The 17,698-nt window shown below is 44.5% G+C and overlaps 1 protein-coding gene across 1 annotated transcript in view; it reads right to left on the reverse strand.

Moving 5' to 3' along the window:
• Positions 1-2,114: 2,114 nt before the first annotated feature.
• The window catches only part of KIF16B (kinesin family member 16B), a 275,124-nt gene continuing 259,540 nt past the window's right edge, over positions 2,115-17,698 (reverse strand). Inside the window, exon 27 of the mRNA XM_015560287.1 lies at positions 2,115-3,217. Within this exon, the coding sequence (XP_015415773.1) occupies positions 3,059-3,217 (159 nt within the window). The 3' untranslated portion in view covers positions 2,115-3,058. The remainder of the gene's footprint in view (positions 3,218-17,698) is intronic.

Here is a 17,698-nt window from a genome sequence, read left to right on the forward strand (position 1 = left end):
GAGGAGGAGGAGGAGGAGGAGAAGGAGGAGAAGAAAAAGAACAACAACCTGGGAGGACAAGTGTGGCAGGTGGCAGAAATGTTCCACTCTGGACTAGTGACACCATTGGACACATTTGTGAGACAGTGTACTTGAAACCCCTCACCACCACGACTGTCTGGAAAGCAGGATGTCACTGAACATTCTCTCTCCTGTTAGGCTGGAGCTGTCACCTCTGAGAAATGAAGCTTGCCTGTGGCAGGCCCAGAACAAGTACTGACAAGACACGTGTTGCAACACAGCCTCCATCGCCCAGAGCACGGAGGGAACGGTGGGCGTGCCTGGGACTGTGTGCCAAGGGAGACGTGTCCTCCAGGGGAGAAATCGCCTTTAAAAGTTGAACCCAGAACACCAATGTGTCCCACGGGGAGGCTGGGGACTGCAGTTCTGAAGCTCCACTTCTGAGTTCCCAGATGCTCTAGGCTGTGGAAGCTTCTGGAAGCTTCTGCCCAGACGCTGAAGCATATGCTGTCTAGAGCTCTGAGGGCCAAATGGAGCAGAACTAGCTCTTTCTTCATATGAGTACAAACAGAAGTGGCCCGGGGCCTGCGTACCCTGCTCATGAATCTTGAAAGCATCTCTACATTAGGGGCCAGAGAATCTTCTAGGTGTCCACGTAGGACTTGGTTATTCCCAATTCACATGTCCTTAATCACAAGGGGGAATTTTAGTCTAATTTTAGAATCCGAGAGGTCTGTGTGAGAGCCAGGCTGGAGGTTGCTATACCACTTGTGGTGATAAACAAATTTGGTGCACAAATTTTAATATGTAAGCAACACCTGGCAGGACGTGCTAAAACTACTGAAAGAATTCGGTTTACGTTCCTTAGGATTGTCCAACTGACTATGGCACCTCAGTCTGAAGTGCTGAACATGGTTGGCTTAACCTTTCTTATTTGAGGCACCTGCAAGTAATAAAATACACGTTTACTAATTTTCTTTTACTTCAAATCCAAATTATCGAAGCTTCGAGTTTGTCATCCTGACTCTGTCATCTGTCTTATCTGTATTCCAGAAGGGATTCCATTGTTGGTTTAGATGAAACTTTTTCATTGGCTTTTTGCAATGCCCTCATGTTTTATTCAGATTAAATAAGCTGCCTTCAAGGCTGGTTAGAGTTTGCATTTCATGCCCACACACCTGTAACCGAGGCACAGTTACAGTCCCTGTGACTGAAGCACAGTCCCCACTGACGTGGTTACTCCCTCGGCTGTACCCATGGGCTGGGATGGAACCCACAGGTCACCTGATACCACAGCTTCGTTTTCAGATGGAGACCGAGGCTTAGAGGCGTGAAATGGCTCACTTATAACTGGCCTGACCCTGAGCCAGCCAGGACTTGAACTCTAAACTCAACACTAATTACTTAAGATGAGCATCTTCTGATTCCTAAACATCGCACAAATATGTCTATTTATTCTCGCCGCGTTATTGTTGTACCCTGTGTAATTTTAATGAAATGCTTGCCATCAGCCTGGCCTCAGATGCAGGTCCAAAAGGGCAGGAGGTAGATGATCTGGCCAGTTGAGAAAACAAAAACCCTCCAGTTTACTCAGCAAATGAGGGGCAATCTTTGATTCCTTTTGAATAAATGACCTGTGGTTAATTACTATCTCCCAGTTTTTATCCTTTAATCTCTAGGTTTACATTCTCTAGTAGAAATTGCCCCTAAACCTATGCCTGTAATCCCAACTCCAGACAAAAGCTAGTCTTTCCATAGCAATTAAAACATTTTTTCCATGCTAAACTATGAGATCTAATTAGTGCAATAGTAGTTTCCCCCTTGTCAGGATAATCGCATCTTTAAATATATTTGTCAAGTTGGAGAACTCTGTTTTGCAGGCATGTTCTAGAAGACTGAATATAAACATGTTTTGTTACCCATTCATTTGTGACTTCAATTATTATCATAACTGCATCTTCTGCAACACAGACACTGTATTGTTGTATGTTATGTATTTTCCCAGGCACATTAGGTAAGTTTTTAAACAGACCTGTAAAAATGATCACGTTGCCAACTTAAAATAAACTGAGCTACATAATACATTCCATAACTTCATTTAATATTGACAGCAGTTCCATTTAAATTTTGAAAAGCAAATACCTTTAATAAATTTATGTGAATGATTATATACTTTGATAAAACTATTGTACAGGAGTGTGTGCATATATAAATCTGTAGGTAAAATTATATACATTTCAATATATTCCACATATATATTTTTCTACTTACATTTTTCTCTTTAGTAAAGCAAAGCAGTTTTACTGTACATAAATGTGCAATGCTATATTAAGTCCTGAGTAATTTAGGGATCATTAATAAGCTACTGCAAATTCTAGGTTTCCAGCTAAAGATCCAGTAGATTTTATGACAAAAATGTGAACAAAATTATGTTTAAAAATATGCCTTCAGCTATGCATTCTGTGATTAGTGGAGGAAACTTGAGAATGCACAGTAGCCATTTACATTTGGGAAAAAATTCATGAATATTCAAGATGAAGCAAGTATCCTATTTGTATGGGTTTATAGAAGCTTTAAGTGATGTCACCTACATCCAGTTTGTCAGGCATGGAAGACTCCAGTCGTGATTGGACTGAAAATCCCTTTTGCAGAATTTGAAATTCTGTGTAAACATCAGTGTTTAGGTATTATACAAAAATTCTGACTCAAACCAGATGAAAGTCATTTAAGGGCAGTCTGGTGAGCCACTCACTTTGGGAGGTCCCACGTTGGCTTGTCTCAGAGAACCCAAGGTACTCAAGCCACGTCCATCTCACCACAGGAGAAGGAAGCACTATGGGGAAAAGGCCACGATTCAGCCACAATGGGACAGTAACAGTTACCCGTCAGACACCATCCGCAAGCAAAGCACGTCAGCCCCACGCTCAGGCACTGGGTACGACTGGAGAGGAGGCGGGAGGCAGGCCCGACCCTGCAGGGGAGGCTGCCGTGCACCCGAAGGCCCGCTTCGACGAGAAGGCACTGCAGTGGTGGTTCCTCTGTCCTGTCACCCCCAGCTCTACCCGGTCCCATGGCTGCTGTAGTCAAAGACTCCTTTCTTGAAGAATGGCGAGAACTCACAAATGGTGTGCTTCGAAAGCGTCAGCCCCACTTTGTTGATGTGTAGCGGGGACGTGGCTGATTGGAGCATCACGCTGAAAAAGTCCCTGAGGTATTTCTGGGGAAGAGACAAGAGTTAAAAACCTGGTCGGGACGTTGTTGGGAGTAGAAATGTCCAGAGACACCTTCCCATCCAGCTGTCGCCGTCATTAGACACTGCACCTGGGAAATGTCCTCGGCTGCCTCTGCTGTCATCGGGGCCACGAGGACAGAGCCATGACATCCCTTATGCAGGGGGCGGGTGTTTGGCTCAGAGCGGATTCACAGCAACAGCCTCAGGCCTCACTGCAGACACATCCAGAGGCGCCAGCAACACTGTCACTAGTTAATATCTTCTTCTTTTTTAGAGTAATTTTCCCCAACTTACTCATTAAGTAGGCAGATGATTAAAAGGGGGAGAAGACGAGCCATCTGTACAATGCTAACTGTGCTGCTGCTGGCTGGGATCTTAAAAGGGACAGTCAGCACGTGCCTTGGTTCCTTCTAATAAATAAGGAAAAGAAGTACTGGGGACTAGAGGGTCAATCCCTCCTAATATTTACAGATCATTTTGCAAATCCTGTAATCATCCATGAAAAGAAATTCTGACTATGATTAATTGCTCTGGGCCCTTTTTCTCCCCTGCCCCCCACTGCTCTTGTCTCTCCCAGCATTGGCCGCCTTGCACAGCAAAGCCTGCCAGAGACTAGGATCAGAGCCGCTGGGGATGGAATGAGGTGTGGGTGCTGGCAGGAGGCATTAAAAGAAAAGAGGACACCAAAAACAGTTAAAATATTTCGGGTCAGGCAAATCTTATCCACAACAGAAAACAGAGGCAGATGGTGGGGGTGGGAGGAAAAGGGGAAGAAGGGGTGGTTAGGGCTAACCCTTTATTACTGTCTCAGCTTGTTTAAAAAATATAAACAGTCCTGTCACAGACTTAGAAATTAAACATAATAGTTACAGACTTTGAGTAACAGAAATAATGTGTCTACGCCACATGGCCTAGGCCTACCCCAGTGAATTGCCCCAGAAGAGAGCAGGGTGTCTGCAGACACTTTTATTGTTGCGGGGGGGTTGGGGGGTCGGGGGAGGAGGAGTGGGGGAAGGGCAGGGATGAGACTAACATCTTACAATGCACAGAACAGAATCCTTGGGCTCCAAAAGTCAACAGTGCCCCAGCTGAGAAACCTTGTCAGAGCAAGTTGAATTCAGCTACCTCTGTGAACTGCCAACCTAAAATTTATTTCTGAAAGAAGACACTCTGCTTAAGGAAAATTTGTTAGCTACCCTCTTAAAAAGAATAACAAGGATGCCCTGGGCCAGTGTGGTTCAGTTGGTTGGGCATAGTCCCATGCACCAAATGGTTGCCTGTTCGATTCCCAAGCCCGGGTTGTAGGCTTGGTCCCGGTGGGGGCATGTGCAGGAGGCAGCCGATGATGTTGCACTCCCAGCTAGATGTTTCTCTCTCTCCCTTCCCTTCCCTCTCCCCCGTCTCTAAAAATCAATACAAATATTTTTTTAAAAAAAAGCCCATATGCTCAGTAACTATCCTTGCTGCACTTATAAAAAAACAGACAAAAAACAATAACAAGGATGATGAATAATTAACATTTGTATAGTAACTTATAGTTTCTAAAAATCTTCCCGCATCTGTTCTTTTAGGCTTTATGGAAGTACAGCTGGCTCACAAGACCTGTACGGTTTTCAGACGTGCAAACTGATGAGTCCTGACATGTGTACACCGTGAAACCACCACCAAAGCAAGATAAACATGTGCACTGCCCCCCAAATGTTCTTAAGTCCCCTAATCCTATGGTATCATCCTACTGTGCCTGGAATTACCTCTTTTTATTACTGTAATACCAATTGTCAGGTGAGGAAACGGTTGTAAGGAAAGTGAGCAAGGCTAGTAGTCAGGAGAGGAGGAGTGTTTTAACTCAGACTCTGTTTACCGTTCAGCATCCTAACGTACTGGTCTCACTGGAATTTCTCTCCTGAAAGGTTCTTGAAACAGCCATCAGGTTAAGGTAAGAAGGTGCCGAAACCAACTGCTAAAAAATGAAGACCTTACTCCAGTACTTCTTTGCATCAGAGGTAAACGGGAACCTGACCTCAGTTTTTCTGGGGGAGGGAAGCTGAGAGTGAATATCCACTTGAGAGGGACCCGAATTCCTTCCAACATCCTTTCTAGTCAATAACACCGCCCACACCTGACCAGCCAATGCTTGCAATGAAATGCAGGTGCGCAATTGCTGCTTTTGGAAGGGCGGGAGTGAAATGATTGAGGAGGAAGGTGAGGAGCTTGTCCATGGTGCGTGCAGCAACTTCGCAGTTTAAACCATGAGGAGACCTGGGATGCTACGCAGGTGTAGCCTCGGTACTGGTAGCTCCTCCACGGTACCCAGCTTCTGCGTCAGGCCCCTGCAGGTTACATTAACTGCAGACTAACGCTCCGGCAAAGCCGCCTTCAAGATGAATTCTAACAGAATAGAAGGAATTGAAAACTGGGAACAGATGCTGTCTCAACATTTGTCATAATTGGTTCCCAGAGCAGGGGTCCCTTAAAGGGCCAATAAAACCTAGAGGGTATAATGAAGAGAGAAGTGGAAGTTAAGAATATAAATAAAAGAAAAAGAGAAAGTATTGGAGACACCTTCCCTACGAAGGGCACCACCACCGGAAGGGAACAGTAAGCCAGCTGCAGGTAATGCCTTTTTCTTTAAATGAGCTCATTAGCATGCCTCGAGGAAAACTCCAGAAGGAAGGATCTGCCTTCCTTGTAAACATTATAGAGTTTTTTCTTTGCTTTGTGGAGTCCAGCAGCCTTGGCTCCCTTTATACCAACTGCTTCCTTGCTCAAAGATATGCTCCAAGTAGGATGTGTTCTCTGCCGAACCTCCAAGTGCTCTAACGTGTATGGGGTGAGGCGTGTGTGGTTGGCCGTGTCCGGAGCCACATGCTTGACATGGGCTGGGCAAACTCTTTCTGGGGAATGACAAAGACAAAGCACTAGGTCTAGGGCTGGGGACAGAAGGCAGAACTGAAATTCCAGAAGGGTGTGGAGGTCACCGACAGCATCTCATTCTCCTCTGTAATCCCCCATCATCCCTGGCACACTGGCCCTCCTCACCCTCCCTCAAGTGTAACTGCTATCCTGATGCCTGGCACCTTCCATTGGTTTCACCAGTGTTTGAACTTCATATTGATGGACTCACACCATGTACACTTTGTGTCTGGCTTCCACTGTTTACGATGTTTGTGAGATTCATGCACACTGTTTGGTGTAGCTGTACATTGTTCACTATCACTGCTATATGGCATTCCAGTGCGAACGTCCCACTGACTAACTTTAGCAGGAGGGCATACAACCATGGAGGGCATACAACCATAGCTGATTTGCTTCTTTTGTCTGAGCTCTTCTTAAGTAACGAAATCTACTTCCATATAATGGTGGCTGGTGAGTCAAGTTTATTACTATTCCTCAAAAATCACACCCAAAAAAACCTTAGGGTCAGCCAATGTACTAGTACTCTATTTTATACCAGAGGCCTGATGCACAAAGCTCGTGGAAGAGTAGGCCTTCCTTCCCCTGGCTGCTGGCACCAGCTTCCCTCTGGGACCTGGGCTTCCCTCGCAGCCCTGGCTTCATCTGGTAAGTCATCTGGAAGGATGTCTGGTCTAATCAGTATATTACACTTTTACTATTCAATATACTCAATATACATAGTTATCTACACGAATAAAAGACAAAGATGCTAATTGACCATACCTTCACTACACCCCAAGCCACGCCTACCAGCCAATCAGAGCCACTATATGCAAAATAACCCAACCAAGATGGCAGCCAGAGGCCACGGAGCTGGAGCAAGCAGGAAGCTTGGTTGCCTGGGCGATGGAGGAAGCCAAGCTTCCTGCCTGTCCTGAGCCAGCCGTGGACTCCGCTCATGGCAAGAAAGTTTCAATTATAGAAGACAAATAAATCCCAGATACCTGCTTCCAGCCAGCCTCCACTGGGAGCCTGGGTGGCTAGGGGCCATGGCCAGCCTGCAAACAGCCATCAGCCCCTCACCCAGGCTGGCCAGGCACTCCTATATAATACAAGAGTAATATGCAAATTGACCCTAACAGCAGAACGACTGGGAATGACTGGTCTCTATGACACACACTGACCACCAGGGGGCAGATGCTCAGTGCAGGAGCTGCTCCCTGGTGGTCAGTGCGCTCCCACAGGGGAGCTCTGCTCAGCCACAAGCCAGGCTGGTGGCTGCCAGTACAGTGCTGGTGGTGGGAGCCTCTCCTGCCTCCTCAGCAGTGCTAAGGATGTCTGACTGCAGCTTAGGTCTGCTCCCCGCTAGCAAGTGGACATCCCCCGAGGGCTCCCGGGCTGCCAGAGGGATGTCTGACTGCCAGCTTAGGCCCAATCCGCCCAGGGAGCGGGCCTAAGCCAGCAGGTTGTCATCCCCTGAGGGGTCCCAGACTGCGAGAGGACACAGGCCGGGCTGAGGGACCCCCCAGTTCTGTGCACCGGACCTCTAGTTATATATAAACCGCATACTTATATAGACACAAATTTACTTAATTTTTGCTGCCTGTGCTCACAAAGTTTTCCATGGCATATATAGCTGAAGGGAGAAGATTAAAGTTCTTGCCCAAGCCCTCCCTTTACTGTGCACAAAGCACTTCCCACTCAGCCTGGTACGTGAAACATAAGTCCAGGTGCCACTCGGCATCCCCAGGGCAGCACACTGTATAAAGGATCATTACAAAACTCGAAGAACATTAGGAATTTAAGTGACTTATCAGGGTTATAAGGACAAAGTAAGAAAAGAGTTGGTAAAATCCAATATCCAACTTCTGTTTCTTTCACATGGCATTTTTCTCCCTTAAAAAAAAAAGAACAACTGTTGCGGCCAAAGGTAAACTGAGTGGGGGGGTTGAAAGGATTAAGGAAAGACAGATAAGAGAGTGAAAGCTGGGTCTCGGTGGGACGCTGCTTCCTGATGAGGAGACAGCGCCAGCGCCCACAAGCCATGTCTTTATTTTATAGCAGATGCCACGAGGCAAAGTAGGGGCGTGATTAAGTTATTTACAGCATTCTCGCGAGTTTCATCCTCACTTAACTGCATGCACCCGAACTCTATCACAAGGCACGTGGGGCCACGTGTTTGGACCATAGGTTCAAGCTTACAACCACAGCCGTTGGCTATGATTGTGCTGGGAGGGCCCTGCCCTCCAGCTGGGACTTGCACATGGCAATGAGAGGACCTTGTTCTTTCATTAGTCCGAGGCTTGAACCTGGCCAAAACACTGTAGCCGTGCCCCACAAACAACAGCAGGCATATTTAAGTATCTGTAGCCATTAGGGACCACAGAAGGCCTGCAAAGCCCGCCCACCCTGGTGATGGGTGTCACACCTAACTCTATTAAACACCCTGGATCTGGGCCACCATGAACAGAGGTCGCACCTGCTGGGGCTGTGCAACATATCAGCCCTGCCTCAGACACTTGAAGGATGAGAGTCAGAGGAAAACAAATCCTCTTTCAACAGGATTGCAAATCAGGAAACAGAGCAGCAGAGCAAGGAGTCCGGGAGAGGGTCTGTGGGAATGGGAGTGATGGAGGGAAAAGAGGGGCCAAGAGGATCAGGGGCCACAGGAGATGGGTGGCTGGCAGTGGAGGGCAAGAGAGGAAGGGCTGGGGTAGAGGGGACAGGAAGGATAGGAGACACAGGGGAGAGAAGGAGCTAGCACAATGAATGTCCGTGAGTTGTATATTTATCAAATTGGCAAAAAGATTTAAGAATAAGAAATATATTAAACATTTATGTAGGTTATTTACTTTTTGCCATGTGGACCAACAGTGAAGTATATGTTTTTTTTTCTTATCAATACTTGCAAGAAGTCAAATTTAGATGGCTAATCTTTAAGGGCGTATTTCTGTATTGATGCTATGTACCCTGTGGTCATACAGTCCTTTCTTCTACAGGCTGTGAGCTTATTGTAGTTCAATACATGCAGGTTCCACTGAGCAGGGTGTAGAAGTAACAGGGAGAGACAGGTCCATGGGTCTTTTCCAAAGCATTAAACTGACATGTGTCTTTAAAATCCCTTCAACACAGAAAAAATCTTGTAGGGACTATGAGTTGTTAAAGAGGAGGCCTAGAGAGACCAATGGAAGGATGAGGGCCATACAGATTGTCAGACACTCCCTAACAGGCTCATGATCCCTTCTTTCCAAAGGGGCATGTTTTTCCCCTTTAACTCTTACCTGCCAAGATTCCTCTGAGTATTCCCTTAGCACTGTCTTCTGCGTGCACACACCAGGGTGACCAGTCATCTCATTACTCTTATGAAAAGGCCATTTATCAAGGGCTTGCAAAGTTCTGGGTAGAGTGAAACTTTTAATGGCATATCTCATTCAATTACCACAACTTTAGGAGGAACCACGCTTATCTTCATCTTCTAGAAAAGAAACTGAGGTCTAGGAGGTTAAGGAATCTCTAGTGGGGGGTGTATAGGAGACAGCTGATCAATGATGCTCCTCTCTCATCAATGTTTCAATCTCTCTATCCCTTTCCCTTCCTCTCTTTCTACAAGTCAATAAAAACATATTTAAAAAAATAAACATTATTAATCTTTTGTACCAAAACAGAGGTTAATATGATCTATTAGCCGTGTTATTGAATTCTAAAAGTTGAGACACACACCTCACAGTGTAATTCAGCCAGAATTTAGTTGATTATTTTAGAGTTTTAGCCTAGTATCTCAATCAATACACTGTATTAGGGAAAAAAATTGAATATAATGTGCTGGTACATGCTATTTCATTTTAGACACCCTTGACGAAGGTCATTATGTTAACATGTTTCATCATGTGTGACCTACAACACAATTTCTGTTTCAGCTCTGGCTGACAGGACAAGTACTTATGTTACTGGAACAGCCTTGGTAAAAGCTGCCCTTTACAGCACCTCTGCTGGGTGGTTTTCACCTCGGAGGCTTCTAGATGAAATTCTAGTCTGGTCATAGGGACCGGTCACATGCTCTATAGTCCATCCCGGCAAACACCCTGTGAGATCTGCAGGGCGTTAAATGGCGTGGCCCTTCCCATCTTGAGGTCATTTCCTTTCAGGTCTAGGGTCTGGAAAGGAGGGAGGAAGGAGTGTCTAAAACCAGCCGACAGTGTGAACAAGGAGCAAGGCCAGTATGTGGAGGGCTCTGTGCGTGGGGAACAGCTGGACGTGAAGGAGAGCATGGGGGGCTTGGATCTGGATTTGGGTCTGCAGACACTTTGCACAAAGCATTTCCTAGTTCATGAGCTTATATGAGGCCTGACATGCTAAGGAGGAGGAGGTATGGGTATCCTTTGTTTGCAGATGAAGAAACTGGATCCCAAGAGGCAGCAACGTAGCCAAAGTCAACAGACCATAAGAGACTGACAAAATGACTGGCTCCTCAATCAGGAGAAGGGCCTAAGATAATTCTCACAGTGCAATCCTTTCAGCATGAATTGTAATGTGTAAATGTAAAGGCAGCCCTTGTCTCTGAGGTTGTCCATACCATGCTCATGTAGGCTCTCAGAATTTACCCTGAATTCAGTCAACCACTGTGTGTGTTCTAGAAGATGTGGCTATGCGAATAGAGCCTCAGGAACGTTTGAAAGACCTTACCTTTTTTATCTTTCGGCCCCCTTCCTTCTATTTTAATTAGCAGGGGGATAAAATCATGGCCATCTTATGTTAAAAGTTTCAATTTTAATAGGGCTCATGACTCCAACTGCAGCCTACTGCTTATTTCATGTGCAATATATCACAGTAGTTGTGTCATTCTAATGATTTTCCCAGCCATCTCATTGTTGTGGAGCCCTCATTATTTTTCAAAATTTTAACATAAATCCTCAATGTAATTTAAAATTATTAAAATTATTAAAATTGTAATGGTCTTTAAAAATATAATAGGGCTCTATCCACCTTTCCATTGTGACATATTAACAGGGAAGACAGTTCAATGGCATTCCTCATTTCCAGAAGTCATTAGCCACAAGTGGCAGCTTAAAGACAACTATCAGTCTCATACGACTTAGAGGTTTCATTTACCTTGAAGCCCTAGAAAAATTCATCATCGGCTGATGGGCTTTGAAGACAGATCAAGTCTGAGTAAGGACACACTAGGATATTTCTAGACTTCAGAGAAGTCTGGTCACTACTAGCCAGATGTCACGAATCAACCCAGTGAAATCAATATTATTCACCTGGTCAAGTCTTCCTCATGATAAACTCTCATAAATTCCAGTCTGAACACGTCTCTCTCTGGCTATCCTAAAATTTGTCTCCACTGGATCAGACATGCTGGATTGCTTTCCCAACATGCCCAAAACATCCTACACACTCTGATGAAATTAGGACAGTTTGGGGTATTGGGATGATGCTCTAATCCAGTGGTTCTCAACCATAGCTGCACATTAGTATCACCTGGGAATCTTTTTAAAATCCTGATTTCTGGGCCTCATCCTCCGGAAATTCTGTTTCTTTGTTACTAATGTTGTGGCCCCACCCCATAACAAAGAAACAGAATTTCTGGAGGATGAGGCCAAGAAATCAGAATTTTAAAAAGATTCCAGGTGATTTTAATGTGCAGCCAAGGTTGAGAACCACTGCTCTAATCAATACCTGGCCAGGATAAATAAGGACAGTTTGATTCAAGCAGCTCTTTTATCCAGAACATAGTTACTGCACACCTGCTCTACAGGAAGCAGTGTGCCAGGCACTGGGTGTCAGCTGTTGAATAAAACAGACAGTGCCTGCCCTGACCAGGAGCCTGGGCTGGCCCACTGTTCAGGATCGTTCTTATTGGTGCTTTGCTTCCAGCATCTAAATCCTACTTATTTTTTAAGGACTGGATAAAGGTTTGGTCTTGGTTGACTCCTCCCTCTTCAGGCTTTATTCCTTCACCCAGCAACTATTTATTGAGAGCTACATGCTCGTGCTGCTAGAAATTAAGTGGTGAATAAGACCAGTTCTTGTCCTAAGAAACCTGCAGGCCTTTCAGATTGGACAGGTGAAGCAGCAATTAAAATCCTATATAATAAAAGGCTAATATGCAAATTGACCAAACTGTGGAACTACCAGTCGCTATGATGCATACTGACCACCAGGGGGCAGACACTCAATGCAGGAGCCTCCCCCTGGTGGTCTGTGTGCTACCACAGGGGGAGCACCACTCAGCCACAAGTCAAGCTGATGGCTGGCAGTGGCAGTGGCAGGAGCCTCTCCCCCCTCCGTGGCAGCGCTAAGGATGTCTGACTGCCAGCTATCCCCCCGCTCCCCATGGCTCCCAGACTGCAAAAGGGTACAGGCCGGGCTGGGGGACCCCTCCTCCCCCAGAGTGCACAAATGTCATGCACTGGGCCTTTAGTATGGCTTTAAGAAAACAGAATGAAGTGCTTTGGAGCACACAGAAAAAAGACATACAGCCCAGTCCTGGCAATTGGTGACATTTATGCTAAGACCTGAGGGGTGAGTAAAAAGTAAGAGGTGAAGGTATTAGAGGAAGATACTAGAGGAGGTCTGTTCAAGGCAGTAGCGACAGCATGTACAAAGCCTCATGGTGGGGAAGCAGAGTCTGGGGCTCTCTCCACCAAGAGTCCAACAAGACTGGCCTGGGCACCATATGTGGCCCATTCAGAGTAGGGTGCGCGCTCCTGGAACGCACTGCTCACTGAGTCAGCAGCTCGGTACCATTTCTCACAACTGGGGTTCTGTCCCGTTCCCTGGGGAACCTCTCTTCTCTTGGACCATTAGAGTACTACCAAGCCTTCAGGTTGGAGCCCATTACATGTTTTAACCAAGGGAATACACTGGAGGTAGTGCTGAGAGTGAAGAAATGGCCTTGCAGATTCTGGCGCCCCAGGTGGGCCCAGTCCTCAGTAAAGGCAGGATCAGAAAGCAGCCATACAAGTGGCCTGACCTGACACCACCTGGAAAAATGAACCACCTAGCTGAGCCCTGCCCAAATTCCAGAACCAGTGAATCCATAGCAATCAAATGGTGGGTTGCTTTAAAGGCACAAGTTTTGAAGTAGTTTATCACACAGCAATATACAAAATACATGTGTTTGAGAATAAGGTAAGCGATGAGGGAATAAATGAAATTAGTCAAAGCAGAATGAAGCAATCTTTCTTTGGTTTTTATTTATAATTTATGACCAGTCATCAATTACAGTCCTATTCTACTTCATGCCAACCTCTTCCAACCTTTTTCATATTTCTAATGAATAATTCTGTCTTAGCAGGTACTTTTCTATCTATCCTAGGTTTTAAAGTAAATACTTGAAGTAGTCATCATGCAAAATACAGCATTTAAGTCTTGATGTTATAGAAAATTCTGAGAGCTCCCAGTTAAAACTCATCAGGGTGAAATGTTAGTCTGTGATTACAGAATCAGAACTATTCATTACAGTGACTCAGAGAATCTTCTTTACGAGTTTAATGACATAAGCATATTGTGTTGAATTATTATGGTCCTGCATCAATTGGACTCATAAATGTAATATACTCAGTCTGGTTCAAATATTCTAATAAAATCCAGCAAGCTTTAAAATTTTATAAGGGATGTGCACTTAAAGCCCATGTGCTATTCAATTATCACAGGCTGATGTCCCAGCTCTGGGCATTAAGTAGCTTCAGTGATTATGATGACTCAGCCTGGCCATCCAGCAGGCTTAGGGTGAACCTCCACAAACAAGCCACTTGAGAAACACCTGAATCTGCTTAGACAGTGAGGTGGACTGAGCTTTTCTCCCCAGCACAAGTCAATAGCAGTCCCATCTTTTCAGCTCATGGAGGGGGAGAGAGGAACTGAGTTTATGCTGCACCTGTGAGTCAGAAGTGACAGCACACATCAGCTCTAACAGAGTCACCAAACAGTTTCCAGACCGTCTGACAGGCCCTGCTGTAAACTTCATTTGTTTGAAACAAAATATGGGAGGACACTGTGGGAGAAGCCCAGTTCCTGGGGCTCACCCCAGTTCTTTGACTTCTATTTATTGGCTCTAGGTAGAGATGGGTAGCAGTAAACACAGATGCATAGCAACAGCATGCATCTGAACCACAAGGTTGGTGTAGTCTCTGCACGGTACGCCATCTCCGAGGGCACTCAGTCGTTCTGCAGCCACCAGGCTGGGCACCGGGGCATGACGGCACAGGGGTCTGGGGTAAGTCCCTGAACGCCTCTGCACTGCAGTTTTCTCGTCTGCTTTTATTATCATTTTAGGATTAGAAGATTAAATGAGCTCTTCTATAAAGGGCTCAGGGCAGATCCCAATTCCCAATATGTATTCTACATACTTTCTCCTCAGGGAGCTCATCTGCAAATCTGTTCATTTCCCCCCTCTTTTATCTGTTTAAAAACACATGGGCTTAAAATGTGGAAGTATTTAACTTGAATGCTTTCCCCTTCAAAGGAAAGGAGAAGATAGCAAGAATCCCAGGTCATCTCCTATCAGATATTGGCAGACCCTTTAGTTTAAGAGTTGCTTTAAAGTTAAAAAAATAATATAAAATAAAATAACCTGTTTTTCAAAATGGGGAATCATATTAAAATAAGTTAAAAATCAGGTAATATGTATCAACTAAATTCATTATCCCGCCTCCCCAAAAGCTCATTTTAAGATACATTTTGGCTACTGAGATTCTGAAAAGTACCATCTGGAGAAAAACAAAATTCTTTTCTTTGTTTCTAAGCTCATGATTCCTTCCTGTAGGTATAAACCTTCAACGAGCTCCCTGACATTTTGAAATAGAATGATGGCTCCCAGTGACCAATTTGACTGACAGACTTTGAAATAACAATTGTGCTGGCTGGTACCTCTTGGCTGTAATGTATTTAAACTCAGATTCAAAGAACCAGGTTCTGAAAAACCTGAGAATTGAATCAAGAGGTGGTTGCATATTAATTACTGGCATCCCAAAGTTTCCCTGTTAGCAGAACCCACAACTGGATTGGTTGCAATTCTGTAGGATCCTGGATGACTGTTTCCCTGGCAGTACCTGTGGTTGAAGAGAACAATCCTTTCCTTTACTGAAGTAGGACCTATGGCCATTTGTATTACAATCACATGTGGGTTTTTTGTTTGTTTTTGGCTGGCCTTGCCCTGGGCCATCAGAATAATACCCTGTCTCTGAATTCTAGGGCAAGAGGGTAAGCTCTTGAGACTCAGGGGAGAAAAGCCCCAGGGCCCCTTTTTGTTGTCTGGGTCAGGGGCTCCTGATGATCCTTGTGGGACTGTTTGCCTTGCAGATTATCCTCTTGCTTTGGGCATTACTCCCCACTGTCTACACACTGTCCTCAATCCCGGGAAGCCATGGTCATGCCCCAGGTGTGATGAGAACTGTGGCCCCAAGTGGTGGGCCTGTGACCCCACCCCACTGAGAGGATTAGCTGGGAATTTGGATCATCTGCACCAATGATCCCCTTCACTGGGGACAATGACTGAGGTGAATGATGTCAGGGAAGGTGAAGCAGGGAGAAAAGCCAGGCCAAAACTTGTCTAATATAACATCTCTCATTCAAAAAAAGGATGGAGTAGGTATTGATTTCATACCAGAAAGGGAAAATAGAAAAATTCCTTTACCAAACAGATATTACCTACAAAATTAAGCAATATATATATATATATCTCAAAACCATGAACTTCCTGAAGCACGGTGTTGTTGTTGTTTTTTCCTTAGGATCTTACACTGTAGCAAAATTTCACAGGTTTATAGTGTCTCCTTTCTCCTGAACAAGGGAAGTTTACTAACTGACTGGAAAGAAAGAAGTCTATCAAATTTTAATTTATGCTTCAGAGCCAAACTTTAGAAACTCTTAAAACTGTCCTGACCCTCTGTTACCATCTGAGAAATTGCTGCACAACAGTGGTGAAGAATGTAGCTGATTAGGCAGTTGATCAAACATGGACTTCCAAGGACACTCCCGTCTGGCGGTGATAAACATCAAATGAACCTGCAACTGTGTAAGCATCAGTCTTCCAGTCCTCAAAACTTTTAGCATCCATTTGTTTTCAGGTGGAAGTCGTGCAGAAAGGACTAGAAAGAAGTATTGGCAAGATGTGGACAGAAAGAAGATCTGGAAGCCCAAAGGAAATCCGACTAGTGAGGGGACCTTGGAAATGCTCTGGGACATTTAGCCTAAGAAATAATGGGCTAATTTGGACTAATTTGACATCCACAGTTTCTGCCACAAGGAAACTGCCTTCAAAATAAGAAATGTCAGTTTATATTGGCTGAGCTATTATTTGGATATGCCCAGAGTCGTTCAAACGAGGAACTGCAAATAAACGCAATTTTGTGAAGTGGAAGATAAGCGCTATAAATGAAAAAGAAATGGTGAATCAGGAGTGACATAAACCAAAAAGCGTAAGTACCCCAGACTGAGGAGTTCAGTAAGAGCAGACAGAGTCCCCTTGCTGTTCATAGCACTCATCCTCAGGGCTCCGAAATAAAAGCCTGATGACCCACTGGCTTTTCCCAGTTGGCCAAAAACATCCATGCAGACAGGTTGATGGCTTCATTTACTACCATTTTCAACTTTAATTCACAAAGGTTTTCTTGATTTCAACATCAGTTTCTTAACTTTACTCTTATAGTAAACAGGTGATCTAAATGAGAAAACAGACTAGAGAAAGACCTCATTTCTTTTTCGGTTGCCTGAAATGAATATCGTATATATAAATGTAATGGCACTGTATTGACTTCCTGAGAATAAAAATAAGTTTATCTAAAAATGAAAGGGAACTTTTCATAGGCAAATAAGAAAGAGAAAACTGTAGAGAATTGGAACAAACTGATGTTTTTATCCATTTCCCCCAATATTGTCTCAAAGGGCTGCAACATGTGCCATGATTCATTACCATTATGAAATATGTGATATATATAGAAGAAAAAGGGGCCGTCAGTTTTAGCTGAATTCTAAAATGAAGACGTGTTTACAAAGGCAACAGAGGGCAGTATGAAGGTTCATTGGTAAAGGCCACCATGAGCACCTTTTATATAAGAAAAGCACAATTTATTTGGGGAACAAATATAATTTAATGGAGTGAAGGGAATTGATGCATTTTCAAGAAAGCCAAATTCAGCCCCGGTTTGGCTCAGTGGTTGAGAGTTGAGCTATGAACCAGGAAATGACTGTACGATTCCCAGTTAGGGCACATGCCTGGGTTGTGGGCTTGATCCCCAGTGTGGGCTATGCAGGAGGCAGCCAATCAATGATTCTCATCATTGATTTTTCTATCTCTCTCTCCCTCTTTCTTCCTCTCTGAAATCAATAAAATATATATTAACAAAAAGAAAGTTCATTCACACACAATAGTAAAAGGTTCACAGTTGATACACCTAGACATTTGGGTCTGACGCATCCTTTCAGAGTTAGTAACACTACACAAATTCAGGGAAAAAATCATTTAAAAAGAGGCATCCTTAATTTATCAGCCATTGAGAACGTCCTTCAGCCCAGCAAGCATCAGACTGCCCGTGGGAATGGAATCTCATTTTGTTAACCACT

The sequence above is a fragment of the Myotis davidii genome, unplaced genomic scaffold, assembly GCF_000327345.1.
Source record: "Myotis davidii unplaced genomic scaffold, ASM32734v1 scaffold32, whole genome shotgun sequence".
Lineage (NCBI taxonomy): Eukaryota > Metazoa > Chordata > Mammalia > Chiroptera > Vespertilionidae > Myotis > Myotis davidii.